At 41.7% G+C, this 23779-nt stretch overlaps 1 protein-coding gene across 1 annotated transcript; it reads right to left on the bottom strand.

The window, feature by feature from the left end:
- Positions 1–192: 192 nt before the first annotated feature.
- On the bottom strand, positions 193–23779 carry LOC113415735 (semaphorin-3D-like). Its single transcript, XM_026673259.2, has 17 exons — positions 23539–23779; positions 19417–19577; positions 17279–17341; positions 16232–16351; positions 15069–15171; positions 14083–14211; positions 13334–13479; positions 11879–11993; positions 11685–11754; positions 10850–10994; positions 10135–10357; positions 7657–7745; positions 5673–5714; positions 5051–5208; positions 3774–3838; positions 1012–1145; positions 193–782 (listed from the first exon to the last, which is right to left on the bottom strand). Exons 1-17 carry the CDS (start codon positions 23672–23674, stop codon positions 351–353), a joined length of 2331 nt encoding a protein of 776 aa, XP_026529044.2. The 5' UTR covers positions 23675–23779; the 3' UTR covers positions 193–350.

Raw genomic sequence — 23779 nt, 5'->3', positions numbered from 1 at the left:
GAAAAAGACAATGAAGAGGACTGTACCACATAGGTGCTACAAGTGGGTAAAGCCCTCTTGTTCATTTCACACTTGGGAATAACCTTGCCATCAATCAGTCAGTATGATCTGAGACCACCATGTTCCTTGCTATGGTCCAGTTTCCTTTGCTACCCAAGAGGAGGAAAAAAGTAACACCTAGTATTTCAGGTGAGGGAAGAAGAGATTGGCTTTTTTATTTTTGAAGCAGGAGAGCACAGAACACCCCAGTAAATATCTACAAGTGTTGCCTAGATAGGACTGAATAGGTGAGGAGACCCATAGAATCTAGTTAGAGAGCCCATTTAGATCTCATGTCAAAGAGGTAGAATTCAGACTGGCCTTTCCTCTCTCCTGGAAGAGCCAGGCTGTCGACGTACTCTGCCTTTCTTGTTTTCTGAAGGATGCTGCTGCCACCTTGAGGTCCAGACTTTGGGTCTCAGTCTTTTCCTTTGTTGCAGAGCGTTGCAGAATTCAACTAAATTAGTCCCAGATGCCCAGGAGTAGCCTTTGTAAGGAAGCTGAAGGCCTGACACCGGAGTGAGGCCGCTGTGGTGGTTCCCTTTGGTTTCTGCATTCTTGCCAAGCCTAGAGGTTACAGCCTCCATGGCCTGCTGCCCTATGATGCGTAGTTTATAGTAGGTAAGGGTTTGAGAAAAAGAGCTGTCCATTCCTTGGCACTGATAGAGCCCAGCATCCTGTTGGGTCAGCTGATTAATCAACAGCCCTTGCTCTAAGACTGAAAAGCGACCTGTGTTCTCAACCTGCAAGGAAACCAGACAGTATTCAATCTGCTTGCCAACTACAGCCACAGAGAAAGAGAGAAAAACCTGCAGTATTAGTCTGCTATCAAGGGGTTTCTGCTTGCATCTAAAGCATCCATCCAGCTCAGCTCGCTCGTGCAGCCCATCAAGGCACCTGTGGATCCCTTTTGCATCCCCGGCTCCAAAGAGACCACCCAACTTCTCCATTAGTTTTGCTTTTCCCCAGTACCTTCTCCAGAGCTACTGTGTTGCTGCGTTGTACTAGCCAACGAATCTTGGTTTGGGGAGAAAGTGGATGGCACTCAAGGAATGTTGAGTTGTTCTGCACACCAAATATCACCTTTTCTTCTGCCATGGGGGTGCCTGCAAGGGAAACCGCAGGAACAAAAATATTCGACTAGAAGTTTTTAATAAGAAAACAATATTTTAACTCACCCAGGGCACAACATTTGCTTTGCATTTGCTTCTATTGGTAATCCCATAGAGAGCACACACCTCCCAATTGTATAGAATAGAGTAGAGTAGAGTAGAATAGAATAGAATAGAATAGAATAGAAAATAGAATAGAATAGAATAGAATAGAATAGAATAGAATAGAATAGAATAGAATAGAATAGAATAATAGAATAGAACAGAACAGAACAGAACAGAAGGACAGAGTTAGAAGGGACCCTGGAGGTCTTCTAGTCCAACCCCCTGCTTAGGCAGGAAACCCTACACCACTTTAGAGAAATGGTTGTCCAATCTCTTCTTACCAACTTCCAGTGTTGGAGCATTCACAACTTCTGGAGGCAAGTTGTTCCACTGATTAATTGTTCTAACTGTCAGGAAATTTCTCTTTAGTTCTAAGTCGCTTCTCTCCTTGAGTAGTTTCCACCCATTGCTTCTTCTCCTGCCCTCAGGTGCTTTGGAGACTCCCTCTTCTTTGTGGCAGCCCCTGATTTAACCTGGAAACAAGGAGAGCCTTTCTGACAGTGAGAACAATCAACCAATGGAACAGGTTGCCCTCGGAAGTTGTGGGAGCGCCATCACTTGAGACCTTCAAGAAGGATATTGGAAGACTGCTATCATGTCTGCCCTAATCCTTCTTTTCATTAAACTAGACATAACCTAGTTCCTGTAACCGTTCTTCATGTTTTAGCCTCCAGCCCCCTAATCATCTTTGTTGCTCTTCTCTGCACTCTTTCTAGAGTCTCCACATCTTTTTTACATCGTCATGACCAAAACTGGATGCAGTAGTCCAAGTGTGGCCTTACCAAGGCATGATAAAGTGGTATTAACAATTCACGTGAAATTGATTCTATCCCTCTGTTTATGCAGCCTAGAACTATCTTGGCTTTTTGGGCAGCTGCTGCACACTGCTGGCTCATATTTAAATAGTAGTCCACTAGGACTCTGATCTGAAATTGTATTGAACAGGTGATTGGACGAGAAGACCTGTGAGACCCTTCCACCACTATGATTCTATGATATTCATGGATAAGCCCATCCGAATATCAGCTGATCCTTTCAAAATGCATGGTTTTTTCCCTGAATTCTGACATTCTTTTCTGAAGGATTTCATTTGTTTTCATAATTTGTACCAATAAATGTTGTTTTCCAGAACACATTCCATTTAAAATATTCACAATTTGCTTATCCCTGGGTAGCACAATTTATATGGTATTTTTTTGTTCAGCTTATCTGCAATTATATGCAGGTATTTTAAAAAATATGAATGGACCTCCTTGCAGATAAGCTTTTCAGCAGACAAGTCAAACCCATTTTGGGGTGGTAAAATTCTTGCCTTAACTGTGAGTATATATAATATTTATATAGCTTTACTATATTTATTAACTGTATTCTTTGCTAAGTCTATTCTGAATTTAATACATAAGGTATGTCTCTCTTACAAAAACAATGTAAGGAAAGTAAGAGTGGCACATTTATAATAAGTGCTTAGCTGAGTCTTTTTGAACTATGTTTTTTAACCAGCCAGATGCTCTGCTTTGCATATAATGATAACCCAAAATGTGTTAGTTTACGCATTTCACTGTATCCTTAAAGAATATATTGTTTGATGTAATATGATGGGTGAATCCAGTCAGTGTTTAAACCCTTCCAAGTAATATTTAACTTGGAGCATGAATTAATTAATCCTTAAAGAGCAAATTTCTAAACCAAATGCATTTTCCCAATGACTGGACAGATAAGGGCAGACTTTTAAACATTTTTGAAAGGCAAAGAGTAAAGTGGTTGTGATGTACAATTAAACCTTCCTTTTTAGTGTGTGCACCACCTTGATTTTTGTCAACCTGTCCTGCCAAGTGCCCCTGTCCTTACGATACACCTTGCGTCCTGCTGACCAATTCAGCATCCTAGGATTCAGCCCATCATCAGATAAAGTCTGGAGTGTTGTGTAGACGGTACTAGGCTCAATATCTGTAAAGAGGTTAAGGAGGCAATTCCACTACAGTGAGAGAGGTGGGTATTCAAGGCTGTTGTCATCCATTACATTATTTTGTCAACTCTGCAGACTGAACATGTAATAAGCATTACATGTGTTTTCTTGCTGTCGGCTGGTGGACCGCTTCATCCACTTATGTTCAAAAGAAAATTCACTGGCACAAAATAATTGCAGGTGATATAGAGAATATAGGAGGAATGGCATTGTGGTTGCTCTCTGCTCCTTTCAAAAGCAGCTGCAATCATGCAGATAAGCTTCCACATTCACTCAAACTTTCCTCCATTCTCTCAGAACTGCATTCACAGGCGTCCAAGCTGGTGTTCCAGCTGCTGGCTAATTGAGCCACATCCTGGTGTTTTCAAAGATGGGTTGACAACCAGAGGCAGCCTCACCCCCGCCCAGTCTTTGAAGCTTATAAAAACAAATGCTAAGAAAGAGTGGGAAGAGAAGCTGTAACAGGAATTTGCTTCCCAATTTTATCCAACGCTCTCTGTACATTCTGACTGTAACTTCCTGCTGCTTCCAAGGAAGGCTCCTCAACTCACCTTTTGCAGCATCCAGGCACTGATTGATTGGATTGGTCTTCAGCACATTTGGGCACTGTGCTCGCCTGCAAAAGAGACAGTTAATGCATGCACTTAGCCAGTATGCTCAGATGCCTTCGCAAGGGGTGACAGGCAGTGTGGTCTGTACCGTGGTGTCAACAAATAGCACTGGCTGCTTGAAGTCCCCAGTGCTTCTTTACCCAACAAGCTGATCTACTATTGCTTTGTTTCACTTTGCACCAGATGGTGCATCTCCCTCCATCTTCTGTCAGCAAGATAGAACAAGAAACATCCCTCTCTAACCAGTTGGCTATGAAGCCTGATGATGATTACTATGGAAGTTAAATGACAGTTAGATAATCACACCTTTAGAGAAGAAAAGGTACCTAGATGAAAAAAAAGGTTGGAATTGATCTCCTTAGCAGAAACACTCGGTGTGGATTCTTTATGGGTCATGTTAGGGAAAGGTAAAATGAGTTTAACTGCATCATTTGTTGGTTATATGGGCCAGGAAGAATTCTGGATGGCAATAATAAAGACATCTTCAAATATGTTAATTGTTAATTTTTGCTCTACAGTCAATAGACTTTGGGAAGCTTAATCTGTAGAGCACCACACCAAGCACTGCCAGGCCCAAATATTCAAGCTTTTTTTTTTTTTAATTTGGAGAAAAGAGCTTGGGTGATTTAAGCAGCAAAGTGAATGTCTTAACCTGTAGATCCCTGAAAGCCTCTGAATAAATTAGCCTAAAATTGGGCTACATGTGGTGAAGGTGCAAAATGATTAGGAGCTGAATGGCCTAATTTAAAAGTATCAGTTTGCTTCTGAAAACTACCCCCCAAAAAACGTGTTTGGAAATCTGGAATCTTTCCCCTGCCTACCCCAACAAAGTTATATCACATTTATAGTCCTTGGAAATTAAAAATGCAATTCTCGGTTGCAAGAAAGTTTATAGTTTATAGTCATTTATAGTCCTTGGAAATTAAAAATGCAATTCTTGGTTGCAAGAAAGTTTATAGTTTTATAGTCATTTATAGTCCTTGGAAATTAAAAATGCAATTCTTGGTTGCAAGAAAGTTTATAGTTTTATAGTCATTTATAGTCCTTGGAAATTAAAAATGCAATTCTTGGTTGCAAGAAAGTTTATAGTTTTATAGTCATTTATAGTCCTTGGAAATTAAAAATGCAATTCTTGGTTGCAAGAAAGTGGGCCAGTTATAAAGTGGGGAAGGGCCACTTTTGCAAAGCAGGAGGGGCAGAAGGGGGAAGCTTCTCACCTTTTCTTGGTGAGCAGAACAGCCCTGCAGGACTTGCCATCCCAGGTGCAATACGGATCTCTAGCGAGGCAGCAATCGGCACACGTTTCGCCATAGAGCTCACAGCGATACATGGAGAGCTGCACCAGCCCTTGGGCAGTGCTCACAAACAGTTCCTGCTACTCAAAGGACAAAGGAGAAATACTGGCATGCGACTTTTTGTGATACCCTGGAGTCTTCAGCCTCCCTTCCCCACCAATTCTGGACAAAAATGTTGGAGGTGGGGAGGCAGCAGGAAAGGGAGATAGAGAAGATGCTTTTACTATTGGCCTTTCAGTAATGAGTCAGGGGCAAGATTGAACAAACAAGCAAAAACACACCCCAACCACCTGATACTTCATTGAGACAAAATTATATTTAATATATATCTCATGCAGATATGGTTACATTGATTGCTCTTTGGTGATGCATGTAATCATTTCCCTTTCTGACAAATTAAAAAACGGTTACTTAGAACCCTCCAGCAGGACTCTGGAGGCTGCTGTCAAGGTTTAGAGTTATGGGAAGATGCCTTTGGGGACTCAGCTGTGCCCCTTTGCCCGAAGAAAATAGCATACAATTAGTATAACAAATGCTGCCTTACCCGCTTTAGAGAAAATTGCATGTCTAAGACAGCTGAAGGTACCTACAAGAAACAGAAAACAGCAGCAGTTTGCAGTGATACTCTAAATTCTTCCATTTTGAATTGGATGCCTGCGTGCCTGGGTTCCACACAAACTTTAGACTGCTTCATACATGCTTCACAATCATGATGACAACTAGAGCAGTGGTCGCCAACCAGTGGGCCAGGGACCACTGGTGGTCCGTGAGAAAATGTTGGTGGTCCGCAGAGAATTGTCACCCCCAAAGCACCCACCCAAGGCAATTAATCCAGGCTGCGTGGGAACACAAGGCTACGCTGCCCACATGGCCCGCGGGAACACAAGGCTGCGTCGCTTGCATTGCGAACAACACGAGGTAGTGAGGGGAGGAAGGAAAGGGTGGAGGGGGGAACTTCCCCCACTCGCCCCATGTGCCATGCCTGGCCACCGGGCTACTTCTTTCTGCTTCTTTCTTCTGCTTTTGGCTGCAAGCAAGGAAAGCAGCAAAAGTCTTTCTTTCTCTCCCCCAAACTCTGCCAGAAACGAGTCTTTGGGACCCTGCAATGCATCCTGCTCCCAGAGGCTGCGCTGGCAAACGCTAATTTCTGGCAGAGTTTGAGGGAGAGAAAGAAAGACTTCTGCTGCTTTCCTTGCATGAAGCCAAAAAGTCTCTCTCTCTCTCTCTCTCTCTCTCTCTCTCTCTCTCTCTCTCTCTCTCTCTCTCTCTCCCTCCCTCCCTCCCTCCCTCCCTCCCTCCCCCCTCCCTCCCCCTCCCCCTCCCCCAAGAATGGAGACGGTATCCTGCGATCCCAAATAAAGAATGATCGATCGGTAGGAAAACAGGGTGGGGAATTTTCCTGCAGACTTTTTGGAGGATTTTCCCAGGGTCTCTGGTCCGCGGGATTTAAAATTACGAATTTGGTGGTCCCTGAGGTCCAAAAGGTTGGCGAACCCTGAACTAGAGGGTGGCAAAGAGTTAAGGTTTTCTAGATGTCTCTGCTGCCATTTAATGGTTATCTGGATTTTTGAAGAGCTATAAATTAAAACCTTCTGCTAGAGTCTGGGACAACCTGGGTCATTAATCAGGCAACATCCTTTCCTGATCTGATGTTGTTTTCACACTCTTGACCAGCACTGCAACAATGTTCATATATGCAGGACTGCCAGATTTGGGTGGAGCAGCAGATGACAGTAAAGAGATGCAGAAAAGTGGCAGACCAAAAGCAGCCTCTGTGGGGAAACTGATTATTACTAGCAACACTCAGGAAAAAACGCCATCACGGATATCATGGGTCCAGCTAACAAATCAGATATTATCTAGTTTCTTCAAACCTAAAGAGAATGGAAATTAGATACAGTCTAATTTTCACTTGTTATTCTTTCACAGAGGTATGGAGGATTCATGGAGGATTACACAAGAGGCATTTATCGGAAGAAAAACGGATTCTTACTCAGATCTTGCAGAATGGTCAGTCTATCTAATGTTATAGGGACACTGTTCTACAGTTTGTTTTTTTTAAAAAAAAACTAGAATAGGAGGTTTGTCAAAACATTTTTTACAGTATAGTAAATTCTAATTGGTTGTTATTGGCTCTATGCACGTCCATAGTTCTTGTCCTTAAAATGTTGATTCTTGGTTTACATGCTGTTACAGTCTCTCCCTTTGAGCTTTAGCACCACAGCCCATGATATGGGAAAAAAAATTATATATCAAGAAACAAATAAGTGATATTACAGGAAAGATTAGCTGGGTTCATGACATTCATTTTCACTGTCTCTGTATATGTGGACATGATACTTGATTGTTCTCATCAACAACATGCTTGACTTCTTTATATCCTGTCTTAGCAAATAATTACATTGACTTCTGGCTCATGGATTAAATTAGTTGCACAAATCAAAGCACTGTATTGCAGGAAATTGGACCTTTGCAGTGACAACTCTAGCCCACAAAGGTTTTAAAAGTAACAGAAGTCTTCTGATTACCTTTGAAACCTGGATCTCTTCCAAGCTGATCTCCTGAGAGCCTCGGCCTTCTAGGTTGGAGATGCCCACCTTAAGCACTTTGCCTTCATCTGTCGGAAGTCAAACAGAAGAGTATGTGAAGAGAACTGTGGGTGGGAGTACCTCCTTGGACTCCTTGCTGCATGGAATTATGGTAATTATCATTACCAGGCAGGAGATTCCACATGAGAGCAAACCCATCCCTGGAAGAGAACACTCACAGAGTTAGAAAGAGATGGGCCAAAAGAGATCTATTTTCCATATCCTTCTTCATTATTTTAGGATCACCTTGCACATTGAAGAAGCTCAAAAGATTGTAGCTGCAGGACATCTATAGATAATCCTATTCACCAAGGTGCTGGAATTATCCTGATTTCAGAGGATGCCTTTTCTCAGATAGCTCTCTCTAGCTATGCAGCTGAGGTTGTGAAGGGTGAGGCCACGCCTTGTGGATTATAGGTATACTTATCCCAGGGAGAGGTCCATTTCTAACATGCAGCATCTTTACATGAGATTTTAAAAAAATATGCCAATTTCAGAACAATTTAGGGGCACACCGAACATATTTTCATTCATCAAAGTATTTAAATTAGGTGATGGGTTGTTTTCCAGAAGGTTTTAATTAAAAAAAAAATGGCAACATCATTAATTGCATCTAATATGCCTTCTTATGCTATGTCATTCTACAGGGACCATGACATAATGAATGTATTTCAGAATGAGGGTCATTTTGTTACTTGATTTATACATTTTTCGACTCCTATCATAGCTTTTCTGGGGAAAAAAGACTTCTGACTTCAAGATTGATCATATCTGGACAAACTCATTGTTATTTTCTTTGCTGTGTTTTATGTTTTTGTGAAACATTTCCTAATATTTTATTAGGCGTAATGCAATGAATTGATGCTTACATATTTTTTTGGTTGAAAAGAAAACTCTATCATTTTAGCACTGTTTTATGTTTTTAGTATATTTTAAAGTGGCTGCTATTAATTGCTTACAAGGAATTTGATGTTTTAGAGATTCTGTAAATACTTCAATAGTCTGGCTCAAAGGGGTACCATTTAATTCCAATGACTTAATAAGGGAATTGTAACCAGGCGTCTGAAGCAATTAAATAATACTGACGTGCACAAACAATCCCAACTGATACCCTGGGCCAAGATAAATATGTGGTAAGCTTGTCAGTAAAGGAGAAGGAAAAGCAGCAATCACAGGAGAACTGTATTGTTTTTCTGAAGCAATGATGGCAGGGTGGAAGACACTGTGCTCATCACTGGAATCCTTCTATAACCCATTGGAAGAAAAAAGAGTGGGGAGAAAATAATTCCAGAGCAAAAAAATGAAATAACTTTTTAAATTTTATTTTATTTTTAATTATTGGACCTGGCAGGATCTGGAGACAGGAGAAGAGAAGAGAAAGAAGTGGAGAAAATGACAAAACACAAAGACTTGAAAATTAAAGTGGAATGACTGCCCCCCACCCCAAAAAAAGTAAACATAATACCAGCAAAAATAGGTGCGTGCAATCCCAAAACATCTGGAGCACCATTTTCAACAGCATTAGTGTTGACAAAATCATCACCAGTCAATTGCAGAAGGCTGCATTATTTAAAATAGCTTTATTTAAAAAGCAACAATACCTTTAACACCATCAGACAACAACTGCCTATGGCAAAGTTTTGGGAAGGGCTTGATAGGTGCATAAAAATGCCAAATCCAGTCTAAACATCTGGCTGACTGTGCGACCAATCATAATAATGGCAGTGGCAGTGCTCATATTGGTAAGATAATCAAAGATGATGATGATGATAATTTTCCTTCCACTGTACAAATGTAAAGGAGGAGCGGAGTTGCTTCCACCATTAATCTCCCTCAAATAAAAAAAAAAAATTTTTTTTTAAGCCACCCCAAAAAAACAACCCCGCCGGTGGGACCCCCACCCCCCCCCCCCCCCCCGCGCCCCCCCCCACAAACCACCAAAAAAAAACCCCAAACCCAAACCCCCTAAAACCCCCAACCCAACCACCCCCAACCCCCCCACAAAAAAAAAAAAAAACCACAACCCCCCCCCCCCCCCCCCCCCCCCCCCCAAAAAACTACAAAAAACAAAAATTAAAACAAAACATAAATTTAAAACAACAAATAAAAAAAAAAAAAAAATAGCATCAGCCAATTGTTGCCCAATTTAGATAATACCCCTGCATCTCAACACAGAGGCTCAGGTTCTACTCACCTTTACTTTAAAGTCTCAAGCAATATTTGCTGTTGAAAGTGAGCAATCCTAGAACAACCATAGTGTTGCTGATCACGCAAAAGCATTTTGAACAGGGAGAATTGTACCCTTAATGTTACAGTCTAGTTCTTTCTTCACTTTCCTTTGCCCGTTGCATGAGTCAAACCCCATTTCAAACCGTGGCTTACAGTAAGACCAGAACATCTTTGCTTGAACTCCTCTACCTGTTCCAAGGAAGAGGACATCAACGTGTCCTGCCTCAGTCTCCACTCTGTCCACCAACAGATGCCGGATACCGAAAGGCACATTGACTCTAATCAGAACAGGCTTCCTATGGAGTGGATAGATGGGGTCCCACATCAGATGATGAGTACGCATGAAGCTAATCACTTCATCGGGGAAGTCCTTGGTTGACTGCAGGAATGGGTCATACGTTTCACTGGGACACTAACAAGAAGAACGGACATTGAAAAAGGAATGGTGCAAAATTAACAGTCAACTCCACAAAACTTAGCCTTGTGATTTACATAGCTAAATCTATTAATATCACAGTTCAGTCTAATTGCTTTGTGCCATGCAAATTTTCATAAATTGTCATGCGTGACAGCATACGGCACAATCATTTTCCCAGGATATGACAATCTTCTGCATTTTCTGAAACCTCCCTACTTACAGATTGGAGGCCTTTCCTGGGACAAACAGCTTCAGGACCATTTGTGGAACCCATAAGGGGATCCAGGACCCAGATTAGCCATCTCAGAAATGAATCACGCAGGGAAAAGAGGTCTTGAAGAGCCCTTGTTGCCCAGGTGGGAATAGACAACTCCCAGAAATAATCTACAGTAGTTTAACTCTGAGAGCAGCAGCAAATATTTTCCCCGGTCAGTCTTTATATGACAAGTTAGAGAAAAGTGAATAAGGAAAGTTTTATGTACTTACTGTTCCAGGCCGAGGGTAAGGGATCCGTCCTTTATATTCAGCCCACTGATAATCAAAGCCTTCCTTGTGTGCAAAAGGTCCATTGAAGGCAGCTCGAATGGCTGCCAGGGAATAAACACACACTGCAGAACCACTAAAAATGCCACTGGGAAAATAAAAGAACAATGTAGGGAGATGGAGCGTATTGGTCCAAGAGATATTTCTTGGTACAAATCTGCCAAATCATGCCTTTGAAAGATATCTGCCTTAGAAATAAGACTTTCTAACTCATTTAAAGGTCATGAAATTGGAAGATGAATGCCTTAGGTGGCCTTGGAGCAGATGACCTTCAGAAAGCCATTTTGTTTCAAAAGTATTCTCACTGCTCTCTCATCTTTAACAGGGGATCTTTGCTCTCATCAGTTTTCTTCCAGGTCATCCCTTCACTCAGTTAAAGCTGAAGATTATGGGACTTGAGATTCAACACGTGGGGATCACTGCCTTAGTTCTTCCCAGCAGTTGAAAACTGCATGAAATCCTCTGCTCAGCTTCATCCTGCCAGATAGGATATGGTGATGGGAAACCATTTCTGCAGAGACTTGAAAGAGCTACGACAGAATCCTGTTTCAGTGTCTCAGTTCAAAGCCATTCAGATGGATTAATGTGCATGCCTTCTATAACTGAAATAACAGAATAACACAGTTGGAAGGGACCTTCAAAGTCTTCTAGTCCAACCCCCTGTTAAAAGCAGGAAACTCTATGCTATGAGTATAATAAGCACTATTCTCATTCCTGCTGATACAGGCACAAGCAATTGTTTTCTTTTGTCATATGAATTGTAAATGCTTCTGCTTACCTGGAAACTGTGAAGAGGCCATAAACTAGAGGGTTCTGTATGTTACGGGTTTGAAGGAGGAAGACATCTTCTAGAATACAGCAGGATACACCCAACTAGGGAAGAGCTTTGAATAATCCCCGCCCCCCCCCAACCCACTATACTCATAGACTCTATTCTAGATATTGCAGCTCTTGATATGCAAGTAACCTTACCCAGCTGATCAAAATGTGTTTCGGTGCCCTGGAGACCTGGGATAGAGCAGATCAGCCGTGCTTTAAGAAAAGTGGTCCAGCGATTGATAAGGCTATGCTTCCCACCAATATCATTCTGCCAAATAGAAGCAGGAATAGGTCAAGCACAGTTTTCAAGTCCATCCACAACTGCTCTCCAGTACTCTTAAGTGATTGCTTTGAAGGCATCCATTGCACCATGTTTACAGTCCCGTGTGGGCTTTCTTTTAAACCCAGAGTGGTGAATGCTGTCTAACCATTAATAGAGAGGCAGATACTTAGAGTTACTGTCCTTTTACTGTTTTTCCTAGAGAAATGATGCAGAGTTAAATTAAAGGAATTTGAACATCTTTTCAGTACATGTTTTATCCAATGTGTTCTAAATATGCACTATTTACCTCTGCCTCTCTACCGTGTTTCACATATAATAAGGCCGGGTCTTTTTTTTTTTTTTTGAGCCCCGAAAAAATGGCTAGGCTGTCTTTTCGGGGGTGACTTAATTTCCCCCCCCCTTGCATTTTTGGGTGGGCGGGTGGCGATGGCTTGGATGTTGACCTCGGCGTTGGTGGGGCACTTCGTATCGGGGTCAATGCAGGCAGCACCATATCTGGGTGTGCAACAAAAGTACTTCCTAACGGCAAGCCCCCCCACCATTCTCCCCCCCCCATTTCGCATGTTTTAATATAGGCCTTAATTTGGGGGGAGGGGCTTAATTTCATTTCATGCCTATAAAACATGCTGGGACTTCCTATTGGGGGAGGCCGTATTGTTGGAGAAACAGGGTATTAATGGTTGGACAGCATTCACCTTCTTGTGTTTTAAGAAAACCCACTTGGGAATGTAAACATTCACTATGAGTCATATGGATTTGATCCATCCTCTGCTGACATCCCTTAAATTATGTGAGCTTCTGGCAGATATTTGCACGTTGAACACAGATATTTGCAAGATAGAAGTCACAAGGATCAAGAGCTTGCTCATGTAGGCATTTGACTTACACGGAAACCAACAGACATGCAATTGTATGCAAAAAAGCTTTTCCCTGACTGACGGTCACACTCAACCGCCCTCTAAAGGCAGTCATCGTTTGAGTGATGTCATGACTTATGCACTCTAGATTTCAGAATGCATGAACAATCTCAGAAACCGTGTCTACATGTAGCTATTTTGAAAGACCCCTGCGCTGGCAAAATGCCCAGCTGTGTTTCAGAAAACTAGAGCAAAATTCAGACTGGATGCCTCCAATGCAGGAAATAGTCGTATTTTAGCCCTGATCTAACATCGTCTGCTGGTGGCTGATATCCACCTATCTTTTGCTAGGGGATAATGCCATTGTTTGGAAAGAGCTTCCTTCCCAGGAAATATCCAGATAGCACCTCAGTTAAATAGAGCTGAAGAGGTGCCTTCTAAGCTACCCAAGAAGCACTCACTGCTCACCTTGCAGACGCGCGCCGCCCGAGCATGGATACGCCTTTTTTCCCACTGTCCAGCTTCCACTGCAGTTTCCCGGAAAAAGATGTACACTTTATCATCTTCGTGGCTGTAAGTATCAGGAATGGCATGGGCCTCAATAAACACTGGCTCTGCAAGGAGGGAGATTCGGATCTAAACTGCCCGTTTCTTCTATTAAAAGAGTATGTATTGCAATAGATTTCTGGGTGCAATTCCAAGGGCCAGTTTTGATTGATAAAACCCTATATAGCTTGGTGCCCAAAGTGCCAGTGGGATCACTGCTCCGCTCTAAACTGAGTTGTTCCAGCTGAGATGATCTTCTCTGGAGAAGCTGCTGGCGGTTTCCCATTTTTATGACGCCAGAATACATTTTTCATCCCGGGCATTTAAAAAGATTATAGAATAGCCCTCTGTAATCCCAATGCTAGAATGATCTCTTTAATGATAGCCTTCCAGAAAGTAGCGAGAATCAAATTTTTCTGTAGGAGATCTGAGGACTGATTGTTTCACTATTAGTATTCTTGTATAATTGCAATGGTTATTTATATATATTTCTAGGTTTTTTTTTCTTTCTGTATTTCTCTATTTTACTATTGATGTTTTATATTTTTATGACTGCTATGCAAACTGCCAGGAGTCCATAAGAATAGTTGGCGGTGTATATGCTCACTAAATAAGTGTTTTAAAATTAGAGTTTTCTATAAAAAAAAAAAGGTGTAACCTCCCTTACATACCATTTAACCAATCATCTTGGTTCTGCTCCGTCCTGATGTAGTTTTGTTCAGGCCTGTCAAGATGAGTTCGAAAGAAAGCAGCATTGCTTCCCATGAAGTCAGTGGAAGTGCCTGAATAAAGTTCCCCATCTAGGAAACCCAGGAGAGAAATCCATGGATAAAATGCTGGCATCTTCTTTCTCTTGTATACTTTCTTTTATATATGTGCATTTATCAGTGTCATTCATAAATCATTAGATCGATATATATATAGTGTATGTTTATGAATAGACTTTGTTTCATGTACAGTGGTACCTCAGTACTCATCATTAATTGGTTCTGGGAGTCACGATGAGTACCAAAAATGATGAGGACCAAACAAATTTTTCCCATAAGGAATAATGTAGTGACTCACAAGGCAATTAACACTGACTAGTTCTAGATTGTGCGTTGAGTACCAAACAAACGATGAGTACCGGGATTAAATTTTCACAAAAATATGTGTTGAGTACCAAATTTAATGAATTTCAAAGTAGTTGAATACCAAGGTACCACTGGATATGCATATGCATATCTGCCTTGCATGCACCCCACACAAAAGGATGTCTCTCATCATTTTATTCTGTACATTTTGAGTGAGGAATGTAAAGTGAGTTAGCATGTACTGTAGCTGCCTTTCTCCTGGCTTTCAACAGATGAAGTGTTTCTTGAGATAAGATGCAATGTCATGGGAAAAATACAACCGAAATCTCTATTGAATGGATGCCTAAAATATATATACATTGTCAAAGCTTGGGTGGAAAGGACCACATGCCCTGTATATCTCAATCAACAAAGTCAATAGCCATGTTGTTTTAGGAGAGGCAATCCAACATATCTAGACATTAGCAAGTTAGGGAAAGCTATTTCATGGCTATACACACACATGCAGAGATGCTGTGTGGGCTCCTCCTAGGACTACATTGTCTATGTTTCTGTTTCAGCTTTCAGTTCACAGATGCTCTTACCTATTAGCTGTCCTGTAAAATGCTCATGGGGGCTATATGGACATTTGCCTCTCCCAGATTCTGTGGAATGGGTCATCAGGTGCATAGCTAATATTCCTGATTCCTGCAATAAGAAAGCACTTCGGTTTGGTTTAAAGAGTAAGAAAAGCATTAAGGAACTGGAGGCCCTCAAAAGAAAAGGCTTAGTAGTCCAAAAGGGGTACCTTTAGACTTCCTGAGCAGGAGACAGGAAGGTGATACCCCATAATCTTTTTCTCGCGGTGAAATATCCTTGTTATTTGAACATAGAAAGGATTAAGTTTTAGGAGTTTGAATGATAAATAATCCAGGCCTGTAGTATGGGTTTTTTTTGACTTAAATCATTTTTTTCATCCTACTCCACTATTATGCATTAATGAGACTGATAGTATTTGCCTATTCTTACCTATTCTACCCAGAGTAGTTTTTTTTAAAATAAATCAGGAATTAATTACATTCTGTCATGTAGTGAAGCAAATTAGGGAACATGAGTGTTAAGAAATATATGCTACCCATTATTTTTCCTTTCCTTTTATTTATTTATTTGTTAAATTTATTTGCCACCTATCTCAGTATGGGGCTACTCTAGGTGACTTACAACAATAAAAATGAATATCTTTTTTATTTTAAAAACTTTTATTACGCTAATGCTAAAGGTGACCCTTAAAATAGGATGGAGTCTGATGGACATCTATGGAGCCAACCCAGGCAAGAAGATTGCAGGAGTGTATTCAGTGGGGGAAGAGGAGAGAGGGCAGAACCACTGCAGAGGAGATTGATTACCAAGAAAGATTGTCTGTAAATATTAGTTTCTTCACTGGTCTGAAAAAGGGGCATGGACAGATGCTCAGGTAATTTTCTGAGCCAAGTTTGACAAGCAGGTAGGGGCTCTTCTAATTTTCAGGGAAAGGACTGGGCCTGGTGGGTGGGTAACATTTTACCTCTGGTTTACTTACATACATACATGCTTACATAAATGCACAAAGATTAAAATAACAGTTGCAAACAATTACCCATGATGCCCATGGTTGAGAGCAACAGAGAAAATAGATGGGCGGATAGTGCAACGATAGTAGAGCATTTAGAATTCACTGCCAAAAGCTTTTGCTTCATGCCAGTTGTTCAGAGTAATGGCTGAAATTTACCTTTGCTCCAGCTTTGAGTTGGATGAAGGCACACACAGGTTGATAGGAGCCAGTTCCACAGGCAAACACATGAGTGTGATTGAAACGCTGCAGAAAGCGAATGAAATTGGCACATTCCGTCTGGAAAAGACAGAAGGATAGGTAGGGTATGCTTAAACAAATTCTGCTTTACGTGAGCACGTATTCCATGGGAGAAAAAAAAATCCATATCTCTGGTTGTCATCAGTTCTGAACCTAATAGATATCATCTGATTAGATTTATTTGCTAAGAGAAGAGCATCTCCCAGCAAATGGGATGTACCTTTAGTTTGGCATCCCTTTGACTACCCAGATCTGCTCCAGGGGATTGAGACATTGCCTAGGGCAGATTTAGAGTGCAGTCAAAGGTAAAAAAAGGCAAATGCCATTTGAGCAGAAAACTATTTGCTTAATGTTACATAGATCTAATAAGTCTACGGTAGTGTTTCTCAACCTTGGCAGCTTTAAGCTGCATAGAGTTCAACTTCCAGAATTCCCCAGCCAGCATCCATACAGTTTAAAGTTGCCAAGGTTGAGAAACACTGGTTTACAGCATGTCTGTATGAATTGTTTGCACTTCAGCACTTCGGATGCTGCCCAGATAATCCATCAACCCTTCCATGCCCAGAGGGAAGACCTGGCATTCTTCATTTGTACCATGCAGCTGGAAAGCACAAGGACGGGTCTTACTAATGTTACACTGAAGGCCATAACAGCGACCCCAGTGACGTTACATAGAGCTTAAACTCATTACTTTCCTTATCCAGGAGAGTTCCATTGTTTCAGCCACTGACTAAACTGTGTGGCAAAGGCAGATGATGTTGGGTGGATTCAAAAGGAAGATGAACAAATGCCTATTACACCAATCCTAAGGAATAATTAGAAGGGAGAAATGTGCTACTGAAAATTGGCCTTTTCCAACTGAAAGTGCTGCAGTTCTTCACAGTTTGCAAAAGACGGCTTTGCAGGCCCAAAGACTTCAACTTGCTGATTGATAGCTCAAATCACAGGCCTGAAAATCTTATTTACCTCAGGATTCTTCCCAGCCAGTCTGCAATGCTTCACCTGTTCATTAGGAGCTGGCCAGAAAACCTGGAAATAAAAACAAAAGAAAGACAATAAATGTCTGTTTATTAAACAAATGAATAAATAAACCCCTCCCCCAAATGCAAATAATGCTGTCTGAGGTATTTTGTTCCAGTGCAAAGAGCTTCAGAAGAGGATTGTTTTTCTTCAGGATTCTAGCTGATGAAAAAAGGGACGAATTTCTCTACTCCCTGAACATTATGTGCCCTTTCCTCTGTATGTAAAACATGAAGAGCCATTTAGAGCCACATCTAGTGGGGCAGTACAAATGCTTAGAAATGGATGCTCTACAGCAGGGATCTCCAACCTTGTCAACTTTAAGACTTGTGGACTTCAACTCCCAGAGTTCCTCAGCCAGCTGGCTGAGGAACTCTGGGAGTTGAAGTCCACAAGTCTTAAAGTTGACAAGGTTGGAGACCCGTTCTACAGCACATGAAAGCAGGTGTACAGCCACTTTGTTCCCATTTACTGTGAGGCAGCTCTTTGGATTGCTTTGCACAATCTTCAGTCTAGCTCTAAAGTTAATTTGGACTATGCTAGATGGGATCATTAGCCCAATAGTTTATCTGTGATCTAGTTTGGAGAACAACCAATATTTATTCATATGTTCACTAGGTATAATGGAGCTACAGGAGAGATAAGGAAAGAAAAAAGGCAAACCAAAACTTAAGTAGAACACATGGTTTCCATTTTTGTTTAAACAAAAGGTTCCCCGTGTTTTCATTTTTCTTCTCATGCAAATAAAGGATGAATCCTCCCTTAACTAATTGGGGCTGGCAACTCTATTGTTAAGTGATGCTCCACTTAGCAATGGCAGTTCTCGCACTCCCAATTGCTGTCATTATGGAAAACCCGCATGTTGGTTGAATCCAAGCCATTCTTGGAAAGATAAGTGGATTGCCTCCCCTTCCAACCCACCCCCACAATCCACTTATCTCCCCCTTCTCTGCTCTTTTGATTGCCCGTCCATCCAGTGCCACCAGCTGCCCCCCCCCCCCCGCCACTGTCCGGCCCTGCCCACTGCCACATCTTCCACACCATGTGTCACGACAGGCCTTGGCTTTTGTGCTGGTTCAGCTGAGCCCTTTGTTCGGGTCAGCCTTTTTTCATGCACTAGACATGTTCTTTTTCTGCACTGACCTTTTGTGTGCTGACTAGGCCTTTCTTTTGCAAAAATCAACAAAAAGAGGCCACGACTGGCATGCAAAAGAAGGACCTGGTTGCCATGCAAAAGGACCCAGCCAGCATGCAAAAGGAGGCCCTGGCAGCACACAAAGGACATTCTGGCAGGCATGCAAAAAGAAAAAAAAGAAAAGAAAAGGACCTGGCTGGTACAGAAGAGAAGGACTTCTTCAGTAGTGGCATGAGGCATGCTGTGTGGCACCCCCACACACACGCACATAGTTCTCACCCACCAGCCAGTGGACATTTCCACAGCATTTCTCCGAGTGGCCAGGATGGTGAGGCAGGTGAAGGTGATAATGAAGGTTCGGGAGGTGGAGGGGCAATTATAAAAGTAGGTAAGTCCAAATTTTGTTCATGTGGCCACAAGGGCATTGCAACCACTAGAATTTTGAGGATCCAGCACTATTGTAACTTTGAACAGTTGTTTAATGAATGGACATTTAGTGAGGACTAGAGAAATTCACAAAGTCATTTTTAAAAAAAAATCTTCGTTACACCTTCCTGACAGGAAAACCTAAGTTCTGCCTGCCAAGCCTTTGGAATGCTAAACACCTCTACTGGAAATCAAGCCCAAGTCCGAATTCTATTTCTTCCTTAATTATTCTCTCTTTTCCTTCTTCATAATTCTGAGGAACAAGTTAAAATTGGGGGAAAAAATGATGCAGAATAACCTGAAATAATTCCTACTTCTTTTATCCACCATTTCATAAATGACGGAGAACCAAGATGTTTGTGAGAACCTTGATTCTACTTCATCTCCTGCATGGAAGGACTGATCCATCTCACAGCGTTTAACCTCAATTATCACATTAGCTATCCTTTAGCATTTAAGAAGCAAAGCAAAGCCTCACTATGGCCAAACAGCAAACTTCCCTATTTTTTTTTTTTTTTTTTACCTCCTGAGGCTCCCTGTTAGGACTGTCAAGGTGCAGAAGAATTACACGGTCCTTTGCTCCCACCATCAGCCAAGCCCTCTTCTCATCCAAGAGGAGTGACTGGAATGCAAGGTCAGTCTCTGAATTCAACAGCAGGCGGGAGCTGTTTGATCTCAGCAGGTCTAGAAAGTAGAATGTAGACAAAGAAATGATGTTTTTTATCTTTGTAGTCCCCCAAAAGGGAAAGGTATTGATCTAACTTTTCTTTATCTTTGAAAACCGGCCAAAGAGATTAATTTTAAAAATATCAAAATATGGATCAATGACTCTGCTTTGATTTTTTTTTTAAGACAGCAGACTGCTTACGCCGAGAATCTTCAAACTTGGCAAGTTTAAGACTTGTGGACTTCAACTCCCAGCGTTCCTGAGCTAACATGAGTGGAGGAGGAATTCTGGAAGTTGAAGTCCACAAGTTTTAAAGCTGTCAAGTTTGAAGACCCCTGGCTTACCCAAAGGAAACCAAACCTTTTAGTTGCAATTATATAGCGATTTGTCCAATATATTCTCATCGGATTGCAAGTCACATTCAGGTTGCAATCTTGAAAGCAGTAAAATGAACTTCCTTCCAAATAGAAGCCAGTCACCCCAAGTCCAAGGAACTCTTGTGATAATTCTTGGAATTACCAACTTCAAGTTGACTTTTAAAGAAGACACAGAAATCCCAGCTCTGAAGAAAGGTTGTTCTTCTTCATATGCTTTGTCAGTCTTAATATGAGATGTTGTTTTCACAAAGTTTGAAGGAGGTGCTTTTCATTAGAATTTTTCGAGGTTCATCTCTTAAGATATTATCAGTTCAGCTCTTTTTGTTCTTTTAAATTTTGACCAAGCTGATTAAGCACAACTCGGTATTTGAGGACATTTCATCCCATCCTCCTACTAAAGTAGGAGACTTTTTCTTCCTTTCCAACAGAGAGAAAGGTCATTTCTTAATGGCCTGGTGACATTAACTGCCATGGTATAGCCTAAATAAAGCAAGAACTGTAATTAAGTTTCAACTAGGCACTGAAATCCCTACTTCTGAATGGCCTGTTTTCCTTCCCACTCCTCTCCCCTGGCTCCCAATCTTTCTATCAAGAATTCAATACCAATCAAGGTCACTGAAAACGTGTTCCTTGGTCAGTGGGACGTAGTAACTCAGGGATCAAAGAGGAAACCAATCCATGCTTTGCTACCTGTCTTCCTCTCTAGCCCGTTTCTGCAGGACATCCCTTGCCATTGTATTTTCGGAGCGGGGAGCAACTTGGCATCCTTCTCCCCCCCCCCCCAAAAAAACACCCTTAGCTGCATCTGTTTATTTTTATTTCTAAAAAGAGCATGCAGCCTACCAGGAACCTAAAGGCAATATTTAAAAATAGCAATGGAGGCTTGATTGCATGCCATTGTTGGAAGGCAACAATAGAGAGTTCTGTAAATACACTAGCATTGAGTATGACAGATTCCTGAAGTTTTTATCCCTTTAGTAGCTCGGAAAGGCGGAGACTGGCCTTGTTTCACCAGAGCGGCAACTGCAGGAAAGTTGATTTTAAAAGTAACATCTTTGTGAGCTGTAGTGGATAGCATAAGAACAATAAATAGGAACCATAAGCCATCAGAGAGTAATGTTGTAAGCTCCATAGGGAATTGTTAGTGGAAGTGGATGTCTACTGAGAATGAGCTTACTCATTGAAAGCTATTATTATAGACATATGAATCCAGCACGGCAGTTGATATACATCATCCTACGCCTATTTACGGGCTTGTCTGAATCTTTGCAGCCCAGATCTGATGCTCTACTAAAGGAAGCAGCTGAGGAGGGGGGCATAGGGGATAGCAATAGCACTTAGAATTATATACTGCTTCCCAGTACTTTTTCAGCCCTCTGTAAGCGGTCTACAGAGCCAGCATATTGCTCCAACAATCTGGGCCCTCATTTTACCAACCCCAGAAGGATGGAAGGCTGAGTCGGTCCTTGAGTCGGTCAGAATTGAACTGATGGCAATTGGTAGAATTAGCCTGCAATACTGCATTCTAACCACTCTTGCACAAATCCCTTGGAGAGGGCTATTGCTAGGCACCGCTTATGATGATGATGATGATTTTTTTTTTTTTTTTACCAATTTGGATCCAAAGTTAGGGAAGCAAGCTTTTGAACTGTGTCAAATCCATTCCAAGGCCCCAGAGTTGGACTGTGAAACAAGAAACCAAACGGAGAAACATTCCTCAGTCTGGCAACATGTACTTTCCTAGCCTACCTCTGCTGTTTAGGAGAAAGAAAAAGCACCCTCTGTTCGGCCAGGCCTGCTACTTAGATGAGAATCTCTGTATCAGCAGAGATGCTACAGCTTTGGTGGTCTCCCTGATTGCCCCTTGGGAAGGATTTGTTTCACTGCCCTGGTGTGCTATTGTTCTTGGCCTCCTCCTCTCAAGCACATCTTTCCTTTGCAGCCCTTGCCTTGGGTTGTCCCATTTCCTCTTGGCAGGCCCATCTGTTTCTTTCTCTCCCCCCCTTCCTATTCTACTCCAGGGCAGAGGGCGTCACTGGATGCTTTCATAATGTAAACCCTGTCATCCTTTTCACCCTTGAACTTGGCTTGATATCTCTGAGTCACATCTCCTGCCATTCTCTGGGCTGCTCCCATGATCCTCCTAAGGCTGGGAACTTCCTTCAGTAAAGACCAAAAGAAAGCATCTTTAACATGATCTGCTAGACCTTAGGTCACCATGAACTGGGAGTGTGGGGAGGGGTGCTCCAAGGTTACTCCTCAGCTTCATGCTTTCCAAAGAAACCCAGATCTATTGGTTTATTCTGTGGGCAGCCAAAATCATTCTTAGCAATATATCTCAAAGCAAATGCTTTGCAAATGTTTATTGCAACAATAAATGGAGTGTCTAGCTGAATCCCAGGGTTGTTGTTCCAGGTATGTCTATGTTGAGTTCCAGGTTGCCATCTTCCTCCCCAGTCCAAAACATGGTCCAATCCTCAAACTGCTTTCAGCTCTCCAATCATTGTTTGCTTCCAGATGCTGAGTCCCATATCAGTTACTACACAGGCCCTAGAATTATAGAGAGGACTGCCATTCAGGAGTATCTATGTTCCTTCCAATTAACTGATGTTTCCTTTATCAGAAAAATCAACCCACATTATCTTGAATTTCTCTATTTTTAAACCAAGCCTGACCTTTTATCAATCAGTTGTACTATAACAAAGTTGTGTAACTTGGATTTATGTTAAGATAGGAGTTGGCTTGCATGTGCATCTGTATGCCAGAAAACGAGCTGCGTATATAAGTACAGGTGGTCCTCATTTAACAACAACACTTAGGACTGGTAACTCAGTCGTTAAGTGAAGCAGTTGCTAAGTGAAACTACAACTCTGCTTATGATTTTACTTTAGCTTTCATTTCTTATGTAGACCTATGAAGGCCTTGAATTGAGGAATGATCATAAAGTTACTTTTTATCATAACTGCAAACGTTCACTAAGTGAGGCAATCATTAAACGAGGATTATCTGTAATTGTTATAGTAGTATTTCTTTTAGGAAGAACTTAATATTTCCTCTCAAGGAATACAGCAATACTATGGAAGAGTGGGAATTAGCCACAGTCCAGTTATTTGGAAAGTCCCTAGACAACATTGATAATTGTGACATTTGTCTAGAATGGCCCACATGGTTTGTTTGCTAGTCAACTGAAATTAGAATGTAAGAAAAAAGAGAATTCCCTTTTTGTGACTTGAATGAATACAGATCTTCAAATTCCTGAAAGCTTCAGCTCCAGCAGAAGTCACAGAACGAAGGTTGGAATCAGCAAGCCCCAGAAAGAGAGAAGGAACAATATACAAGGGTGAGACTGGTGATGGGATTCAAATAATTTAACAACCAGTTCTCTGCCCTAATGATTTTTTCCAACAACCAGTTCACCAAGCTGCTCAGAAAGTTAACAACCGGTTCTCCCGAACCAGTGCGAACTGGCTGAATCCCACCACTAGGTGAGACCAAGGAGGGTGGGGAAGTAATCCGCATTAAATTCATTGTGCTCTCTGCAATGTACAATCTTCTCCACAATCCTCAGAGCACACTGAAAGAGTAACATGAAAAGTCCTACCTTGGTGTGAGAGGCGAAGGCGGGGGACCCATTCCCTCCAGGAATAGGTGTTCTCAATTATTAGCAGAATATACCAAGCCACCAGGACTAGCTTGGGGATGAAGCAATAGCACATGCCAAAAGTCAATCTGACCATTCCTTCTGCAGCCAAAAACACATAGACCAGTCAGAAAGTCTTATTCACACATGCATTTTCTATTCAAGGGAAGACATCTGCCAAGTTACCTGCAAGGGAAAGAGA

The sequence above is a fragment of the Notechis scutatus genome, chromosome 2, assembly GCF_049901735.1.
Source record: "Notechis scutatus isolate UNSWTSFEM ecotype Mainland chromosome 2, rNotScu1.2, whole genome shotgun sequence".
Lineage (NCBI taxonomy): Eukaryota > Metazoa > Chordata > Lepidosauria > Squamata > Elapidae > Notechis > Notechis scutatus.
The sequence above is the reverse complement of the archived record's forward strand: the minus strand, read 5'-3'. Positions and strand labels throughout refer to the sequence as shown.